The sequence below is a fragment of the Neolamprologus multifasciatus genome, chromosome 10 (assembly GCF_963576455.1).
Source record: "Neolamprologus multifasciatus chromosome 10, fNeoMul1.2, whole genome shotgun sequence".
NCBI lineage: Eukaryota > Metazoa > Chordata > Actinopteri > Cichliformes > Cichlidae > Neolamprologus > Neolamprologus multifasciatus.
The window spans coordinates 11,228,116-11,237,903 of record NC_140448.1 but is presented as its reverse complement, the minus strand read 5'-3'; the positions used below and the strand labels follow the sequence as shown (position 1 = coordinate 11,237,903).

At 45.7% G+C, this 9,788-nt stretch overlaps 1 protein-coding gene across 1 annotated transcript; it reads left to right on the top strand.

Annotated features, from left to right (window-relative positions):
- The first annotated feature begins 1,316 nt into the window (after positions 1–1,316).
- On the top strand, positions 1,317–9,242 carry LOC146509640 (uncharacterized). The gene is made up of 2 exons (XM_085175193.1): positions 1,317–2,066; positions 2,157–9,242. The coding sequence occupies exon 2, from the start codon at positions 4,637–4,639 to the stop codon at positions 5,186–5,188; it is 552 nt and encodes a 183-aa protein (XP_085031319.1). The 5' UTR covers positions 1,317–2,066; positions 2,157–4,636; the 3' UTR covers positions 5,189–9,242.
- Positions 9,243–9,788: the final 546 nt, after the last annotated feature.

Sequence of the window (9,788 nt, the reverse complement as noted above, 5' to 3'; positions counted from 1 at the left end):
AAAAAGTTGTCGCGGGTGACGTTGCGTCCCGGCGTCAATCCCTCGGTGAGGTCCGTACCTGGCCGGTTTGCTGGGCATGTACTGTCTGAACGGACACCTTCCTGATGGCGAGAGAGAGACGTGAGTTTGACAGAGAACACACGTGCAAGCGTGGACGATAAAGTCATGTAAAAGCAGAAACGCAGAACCCGACGACGACAATAACAGAAAGCTAGTGTCGTCGTCGTTCCCGCTCCTCTTCCTCCTCTCATCCGCACGCAACACACACGCAACACACACACACACCACGTACCTCTGAACGGCACCAGCCTCTCGTCGACGGTGACCTCCGGTCCCGGGCGGTACATGGCAGGCAACCTCGCGCACCACTTGTCCCACACGGCTCTGATGGGGGCCAGTTTGTCGTAGCTATCGCCGCCGCCGCCGCCTCGCCTGGCTGGTCTGGTCTCTCTGTCGTCGAAGCGCAGCGCGCTCGAGTAGGCTCGAAAGGTCTTGAGCGGCATCGTGGCTCTGAACACGGACCTGCCGCTCTCGGCGTCCCACAGGCTCTCGCAGGCCTCTCCCCGGGACCTGTACACACCGGCGAGCACGAGCAGCCCCACGTAGGCTCGGAAGTCGACGCGGCCCATCGGTTTCCATCCGTCGATGGCGGGCCTGCGCCTGTCCGCTTCCAGGTTGGTCATGGCGATCACCGAGTCATCGATCTCCGGCGGGAAGTAGGCCATGAACGAGGAGGCCTCGTCTCGCGCCGCCGCCACGGCCTCTTCGGTGGGGCCTCCTCGTCCTCGCGGGTCGAGGTCGTCGTCGTCTTCTTCTTCTTCTCCTTCTCCTTCTTCTCCTCCTCCTCCACAGTCTTTGTCTTCATAGTCTTCGTCGTCTTCTTCGTAGTCTTCGTCGTCTTCTTCTTCATCATAATCATCGGCTACATCTGCATCGCGAGTTTCGCCGACAGCACCGTGGCGGCGATCGCGCCCACGATCATGAACGCCACCTGCGGCACGGCCGGCGTCCTCTTGCCAAAGCTCCGAAACCCCCCGCCCCGGTTCGGCGCCTGCTTCTTCTTCTTCTTCTTCTTCTTCTTCTTCGTCCTCCTCTCGGCCTTTCGGCTCGCCTTGCGAGCCGCCGTCCTGGCAAAGTTGCAACGACATTTCGTAACCGTGATCCTCTGTGACCGCGTACCCTTGGTGGTCCGCCGCCTCATCGTTTTCGTCCCCCTCGGCCTCTTGCTCCTCTTCCTCGGTCTCTTCCTCCCGATCCTCCCAGTAGCGCTCCTCGTCTGCGAGCGTTCGGGCTGTCGTGTCGTCGTCGTTGTCCCCCTCGGCCTCTTGCTCCTCTTCCTCCCTCTCCTCCTCCGAGTTCTCCTCCTCTTGTTGTTGCTGCTGCTGCTGCTGCTCTTGGTCTTCCTCGACCCCTAGCCCTCGATAACGAAACGTGGCCGGTCGCAACAACGGAGCGACCGCACACCACCCCACGTACGCCAAACGCGCTGGCGACGGCGACGGTGATGGTGAGCGGGAGGAGGAGGACGACGATGACACCGCCGGCGAAAGCGGTCCACCTGTACCGACCTTTGTGCTCTTTGGCTCCCACGGTCTAGTGCGTGACATTGTCTTCTTCTTCTTCTTCTTCTTCTTTCACGTTGGCACCTTGTTGCCAGAGTTGTTGTTGTTGTTGTAGTACAGCACGCGCCTGGATGCCGCCTCCGTAACCAAACCCCGACACACTTAGTACCCGCCATCCACGCTCTTATCGTCTCGCCACGCGACACGCTGTGCTTTCGCCGGGGTGTTTCTCGACCATCAATCTCTCACTCTCTCTCTCTCTCTCTCTCTCGCGACCCCGACCTCCTCATCCCATCCCTCCGTCCCTCCGCAGGGGACCCGCATCCCCCGACCCCGCCGCTCTCCCCCTGGCGGGTACATCAGGGTTAACAAAGACATACAGAAATTTCAGTGTAATTGTTATGTTTTAATTAATTTGTGATTCGTTAGAATGAGGAAGACATTGTTGTTGCGCCAAAGTCTCCACAATCTGTAGGAAATGTACTTTTACCTTCAAGAAAAGAGGTAATTATTTGTATTTTATTCAGTATTACATTGTGATGCTTTGGAAAAACATTAATTTGTAAAGAAACAAAAACGCTTTCTAATTCCCAGGATGCACTTCAAAAAACTGCAGAGAGCGGCATCCATACCCCAGACACACAATCCCTCGAGAGTGACTCTAAATCTTCGTCTTCAAATGCAAATGCTAAGGTAATTTCATAACTTTCGCTGTTTTTAATACACAACAGAGAAAGAAAACACAGAGTTTATATGTTTGTTAAACACTATCAGCATGTAATTATTATATTAAACATTTCAAGTGTTTTGAACTGTAATCCAAAGTTTAAATTTAAAGTTAAAATCTTTTTGTGATGATCTTTCGAAGTAAAATAAATATTTCTTAGTCATATTCACTTACTAAGACAAATTTCCTAAGACAATTTGAAACTTCTCCTATGGGTTCGTTAGTGAAATTGTAACATAATGATGCTGTTGGATTTTCATAGAGACACTGTAGTGAAAAACATTGAAAGTGTTTATATATTTTTTTTAAATGTATATCCGAATGTTGCAGAGGAATGAATCAGATGAAACAGCTAAGGTCAACACAGACAGTAGCACTTCAGAAGAAAAAATTTTCACATCTGGTTTGCCACAGCAGAAAAGCTTCTTCTTCATAAATGAGAATAAATGGAAGGAGTTACGGCAACATCAGTCAGGAAGACTATTTAAAGGACTGCAGTGGACAAATATAATTGCCAGTGGAATCAGAACCCTTAATCCGTATTGCAGTTTTGGATTTCGGATACACAGTGTGAAAAAACTCTCTTCAAGATCAAAGGCACCGGTTTTCAGGTGTATGGGGTACTGCAGATTTCAGGACTGCCCTGTCACTGTGGCTGTGGTGATTTATGACGAAGAGACACTGAACGCAGAAGCCGTTTTCAAAGGAGGTGAGGTCTGCCATAATAACAAAGAGCTGAAAAGGCGGCCTGTGCGTGCACAATCACGTCAAAGTGCTGGAGAACTCCTCAAAAACAAATTACCAAGGAGCTTGTACTTGGAGTCTTTACAGAAAGTGCCACAAAAGGTGTATCGTGTCTTGATACAGCCCTGATTTTGTTCTGCCTTGATGCTTAATTAAAAAACTAGTTTAAGGTGTCCTGCATATGTGATATATATATTTTTTTTCCTATATGTCTAAATAAACAAATGTATAAAATGTCTGGCTCCGCCTCTAGAGTCAACAGTATCCATGACACACAACGTAACGTTTGATAATGTGTCATGCGCAAAAGCATCAGCTCTCAGAGCCGTGCTTGGAGAGCAGTGTTGGTCAAGTTACTTGAAAAAAGTAATCAGTAACTAATTACTGATTACTTCCCCAAAAAAGTAATCCCGTTACTTTACTGATTACTTATTTTCCAAAGTAATTAATTACTTAGTTACTTTTTAAAAACACGATTTACAACCTGAATAGGTGATAAAACAATAGATCTTTCAGCCCAATTCTACTTTTTCTGCATAATCCATCATACAAAATGTAATCAAATGGAAAGGTCCCTTTTTAAAACTTGTTTTATTAGTTTTAATCTTTTAACTTTATGCATCAAGAAAAAATTTAATTATATGCAACATTCTCTGACTTGAACAAATTTAACATTTAAACCTATTTTCTGCACATTCCAGCACATAAAATATTTTTTTGTGTGTGTTTACACTCACTCTTTCAAATAGATGCAAGTAAAACACAGCAGAAAAGAAATAAAATCAAAGACTAACGGTCCTGTTGCTCTATTTTTACCTGTAAAGCAGGAGTGGGGTAGGCGGAGGTTTACCCTGGTGCAGGTGAGCCGCAGCGGTCAGTGGAAGGATACGGCAGTTTCTCTGTGAATTTCCCATTACGTCATAGCGCACTCAGTGCTTGCTTGGAAGTTTAGGGGTTTTTTTTCGCCGTAAAAAGAAGTTTTCTTCCCACGCACAATGGACACTAATGTTTTTGTCACTTTTTATGGAATCAAACTCAAAATAAGGTCAGTACTTCCACGCTTTAAACGCTGCACGCTCATACTCTCTCCCGCACTCGATATATGATCCACTGTTGATCTGCACACAGCTGTTGCCACGAACGTCGCACTTGCTTACGTCACTGTCATGAGACATTCTCGCAAAAAAATCACGGTTTTAGTAACGCAGTAACGCAGCGTTCCTACGGGAAAGTAACGGTAATCTAATTACCGTTTTTGCAATAGTAATCCCTTACTTTACTCGTTACTTGAAAAAAGTAATCGGATTACAGTAATGCATTACAAGTAACGCATTACTGCCCATCTCTGTTAGAGAGTGCTTTCAGAAGAGTCGACTCCCATTGAGTGAGAGCCGGCTCCTGACTTAATTTCCTTTTGCTGCTCAGCTCTCACACAGTGGCTCAGCTATGCTCCAATCCCTCCATATCGTGGCCAATCACATGCGAGGATATAGGATAATATCATTATGTGAAAAACAAAGAGGGTGAGAGACTCGAGAGTCAGCATGCGGAAAAAAATAAAAAAGCGTGCGGGAAAAAAAAGCGTGCGGAAAAAACAGCTTCCATGGTCATCTACAAATGGGACAGTGAGGCTGAGGAGGTCCTACAGGACTGCTTTGACACAACTGACTGGCAGATATTTGTGGATGCAGCTGATGGCAACATCAATGAACTCACAGACTCTGTCATTGGATATATTGGAAAGTGCATGGATGATACCATCACAAAAACCACTGTCCGCATATATCCAAATCAGAAACCCTGGGTAAATAAAGACGTTCGCGCCAAGCTAAAAGTGTGGACCTCTGCCTTTAACTCCGGGGACACTGATGCATATAAAGCAGCCAGGTATGACCTCCGAAAGTCCATAAAAAAGGCCAGAAAGGACTACAGGGACAAAATGGAGTCCAGCTACCACAGCTTTGACACCAGGCGACTGTGGAATGGATTGCGCTGCATCACTGACTACAAGAAGGACAATACAGGCAATGTTCAGCCCACTGCATCTCTCGCAGACGAGCTCAACAACTTCTATGCTCGTTTTGACGCAGACAACAGAGAGCAGATCCTCTACCTTCAGGAGGACAGTGAGGCTGTAACTTTAACTCTGGACTAGGTCAATCCTCACAAAGCTCCAGGACCGGACGGCATCCCAGGCCGGCTTCTCAGAGTGTGTGCCGACCACCAACATCTTCAACCTCTCCCTGAGGCAGTCAGTGGTCCCCACGTCCCTCAAAGCATCCACCATCATTCCTGTTCCCAAAAAATCAGTGGTCTCCTGTCTGAATGACTACCGTCCTGTTGCACTGACATCAGTCATCATGAAGTGCCTCGAGCAGCTGATCAAAGGTCACATCTGCTCCTCCCTCCCTGACACACTGGACCCTCTTCAGTTTACCTATTGGACAAACAGAGCCACAGAGGATGCCATCGCCCTGGCAACGCACACCACCCTCACTCACCTGGAAAAAGGGAATACATATGCAAGGATGCTCTTCATTGACTACAGCTCGGCATTTAACACCATCATCCCCTCAAAACTTGCCACGAAGCTCGTCGACCTTGGGCTGGGAACACCAATCTGCAGATGGATTCTAAACTTCCTCACAAACAGGCCCCAGGTGGTGAGAGTTGGTAAGCACACCTCCTCACCACTCATCCTAAACACAGGTACGCCACAGGGTTGTGTGCTTAGCCACCTCCTATATTCCCTGTTCACACACGACTGTGTTGCTAAACACATGTCCAACATCATCATCAAGTTTGGGGATGACACAACTGTAATGATAGCTGCTATTGTTGAAGCTACCCAAAGGGGGGCGCTCTGGAATCAATAAGATATTCAGACTAGAAGAAGAAAGTGATCACTGTAGAAAAACAATAAACAGCTAGCTGAAGCTAGCACAAGGAGGAATTCTTGATGTTTTATTCATAGAGGAATAAGAACATTACATGGTACCAGGAGTCGGGTCAAGAATAAGAAGCAACGCAACAAGATGGATGCAATAAAACCGCCAAGTCCGTTGAAACTGACTGAAAACGTGGATGCAAGTTGGAGGACTTTCAAACAGCAGTTCAAACTGTATATTGCAGCTGTCGGAGTGGATCGACAGGCAGATGAAAGGAAAATAGCCATGCTGCTCACCATCGCCGGCACAGAAGCAATAGTCTTCAACACTTTTGTGTTTGCTCAGCCCAAGGACAAAGATAACTTTGATGAAGTGTCAAAAGATTTTGAATTTTATTAATATTCAACAGTGATAAATGTTTATGTTTAGCTTATTTGAATTGCACAGAAATGCCTGTACATAGCGTGTCAGCAAATTCTTTAGCTGGAACAAAGTGATCACATGAGGAAGTTGCTCAAGTTTAGACAACACCCACATGTATTGTTTTAACGCACTACAAGATCGTTAATCAACTTGTCCATCTTTGTCTTGCAAGGCTGCATCCTGTGCAGCCTCGTATGCAATCACCAGATAAGAAGTTGTTTTTTCCTAACTTGTACTCCACCCATGAGTAAAGCAGTATATAATAAAGTTTGAGCAGATGCTTGGTGCGCATTTCTGCACTGACTCTGTAGTTGACAGATCGTGCACAGAAATCGTCCATGTACATGAATTAACTCTGGGCCCGTGATTCTTTGCTTTCCTGAGGTTTTTCTCCTTACATGAAGTCATGAAGAAATTTGACGAGCACTGTCTGTCAAAGAAAAATGAAACATACGAGAGATACCTCTTTCGCTCACGCTTACAGCAACAGGGTGAGTCATTTGATACATTTCTCACAGACCTCAAGATCAAAGCTCAGTCCTGTAATTTTGGTGATCTCAGAGACTCTATGATACGAGATCAAATAGTGTTTGGAACAAATGAGAAGAAGCTCTGGGAGAAACTGTTGAGAGAAACAGAACTAACGCTGGAAAGTGCTATAAAGATAAGTCAAGCCAGTGAGCTAGCACGACAACATGTACTGACTTTTAGAGAGCCTGTTCAAGGAGCAGTGCAACAAGAAAATGAGGCAGTGAATGCAGTGTCGATTAAAAGAAAGCCATGGAGTAAATTCAAAAACAATGACAACAAAAACAAAACCTGTGACAATGAAATGTTCCCTTGCAAGAGATGTGGAGAGAAACACAGACCAAAACAATGTCCCGCATATGGGAAAAAATGTGCAAAATGTAAAGGACAAAACCATTATGCAAAAATGTGTCTCTCCAAAAAGAAGGGACAAAAAGTACACACTGTGCAGGAAGACACAGATGACAGTGATGATCTAAGTGAAACATTTTTCATTAAGATGGTGTCACATGAAGAAGATGTCAATGCACAGTCTTCAAGACTTAACACTGGCCAAAGTGTTAGTTCAGTCACAGATGATAAATGGACTGCTCCACTGTTAGTCAATGCAACATTGGTAACATTTAAAATTGACACAGGGGCCAAAGCTAACTTGATCAACGAGAAGGATTTCAAGGCACTGACTGAGAAGCCTAGAAGATTTACAGAGAATGTCACGCCACTGAGGGCCTACAATAACCAGCCAATACAAACAAAAGGTGGATGCAGACTTAAAGTGACAGCAAAAGGCAAACAGCATAACATTTTGTTCACCATCGTGCCTGATGGACACGAGTCACTTTTAGGAGATAAAACATCTGAGGACTTGGGACTAGTAAAGAGGATCTATCAGATTAATACTGATGCCATGAAAGAAACCAAACAAGGCAAAAGACTGGAACACCAAGGGAATGAAGGAAGTTCAGACATTATCAGTAAATTTCCTTCAGTCTTCAAAGGACATGGAACATTGCCTTACACCTACAAAATCCAGCTCAAGGATGATGCCGTGCCTGTGGTGCATGCCCCAAGAAGAGTGCCTGCTCCATTACGGACAAGTTTGAAAAAAGAGCTTGAAAGAATGACTCAAATGGGTGTCATTGAACGAGTGGAAGAGCCTACAGACTGGGTGAACTCTATCACTTGTGTCAAGAAAAAGAATACAGGTGCCTTAAGAGTCTGCCTTGATCCCAAAGATCTAAATGAAAACATTAAAAGAGAGCATTATCAGATCCCTAAGAGAGAGGAAATAATGAGTTAAATGGCAGGAGCTAAGTTTTTTAGCAAACTGGATGTATCACATGGATTTTGGCAGGTGAGGCTAGACCCAGAAAGCAGCAGGTACACTACCTTTAACACACCATTTGGGCGTTACTGTTTCTTGAGGCTCCCATTTGGAATTAAATCAGCACCAGAGATCTTCCACAGGGCAATGGAGTCCCTGATTGAAGGGCTGGAAGGCACCAGAGTCTACATAGATGACCTCGTAGTCTGGGGAAATACAAGGCAACAACATGATGAAAGGCTGGAGAAACTTTTGTGGAGAGTTAACAAGAATGGACTTAAACTGAATAGAGACAAGTGCCTCTTTGGTGTTTCAGAGATGACCTTCTTGGGAGATAAGGTTACAAGTGAAGGGGTGGAACCTGATCAGTCAAAGGTACAAGCCATATTGGATATGCCAGCACCCACTGACAAAAAAGGTGTCTTGCAAGCAATGGGGATGATCAACTTTCTGGGTAAGTTCATTCCTAATCTTACCTCCAAGACAGCATGCCTAAGGGAGCTGCTACAGCACAACACAGTGTTTGAGTGGACGGCCCGGCATGAGAAAGAGTGGAAAAAATTGAAGGAAACTGTAACTACAGAGCCGGTCCTGACATTCTTTGATCCATCAAAGCCAACAAAAATTTCAACAGATGCCTCAAAAGATGGCTTGGGAGCAGTTCTGCTCCAAAGGAACACAGACAAGTGGCAACCTGTAGCATATGCGTCCAGATCAATGACAGAAACTGAACAACGCTATGCTCAAATTGAAAAAGAGACTTTGGGCTTAGTGTTTGGGTGTGGAAAATTTCACAGCTATGTATATGGATTACCAACCTTTACAGCAGAGACTGATCACAAACCTCTCATATCGATCAGAAAAAAGAACCTCAACGACATGTCACCCAGAATTCAGCGCATGATGATGGTGTTGCAGCGCTATGATTTTGAGCTGATCTACACGCCTGGGAAATATATCGTACACGCGGATGCATTATCCCGAGCACCAGCACCAAGTGGTGACAGGTTAGTCATCACTACAGCCGAGGAGGCTGAAACACATGTAAACATGTGTATAGGAATTTCTTTCACCTAGATATTAATGACATTATTTTATTGTATTAACATGTCTGACACTCATACTGTAAGACAAATGGTAGGGGGTGTAGCAAGGATGTTGGGGGGGAAACAGGAACTCCAGAGGACCAGTCTTTTGTCTCTTCGAGGACTCTGGGAAGTAGCAAGGGAGTGTGAACCTTAAGGTGTGAAACAGCTGTGTACTGCCTTTGTTTCTGGAGAAGGTATTTAACTGAGAGCCATGCTAGGCTCAGTGAGACTCTGCTGACCGTCTGTCCCGCGGCCATGGGGGCTCCACAAGCTTGTTTGTATGTTGTCTTTGTGTGCTTGGATTAAATAATGTTAGCTACCGCTCACCGCTTGTCTGCAGGCTTTATTTAAGTGGAAAACTTCCACAACAAAATGGCGACGAGGATGGGATGGTCCGTGTGGTCGCTGAACAACGGTTCCGTGGACGGGCTGATCACCCCTGAGGAAAAAGGTACCTTTGTCCTACCAGCTGTTGAAGCGAAGGAAATGGAGGAGTCATGGAGC

Coding starts and splice junctions, on each gene's coding strand:
- LOC146509640 (XM_085175193.1), top strand. CDS start 4,637: ATGGTCATCTACAAATGGGACAGTGAGGCTGAGGAGGTCCTACAGGAC.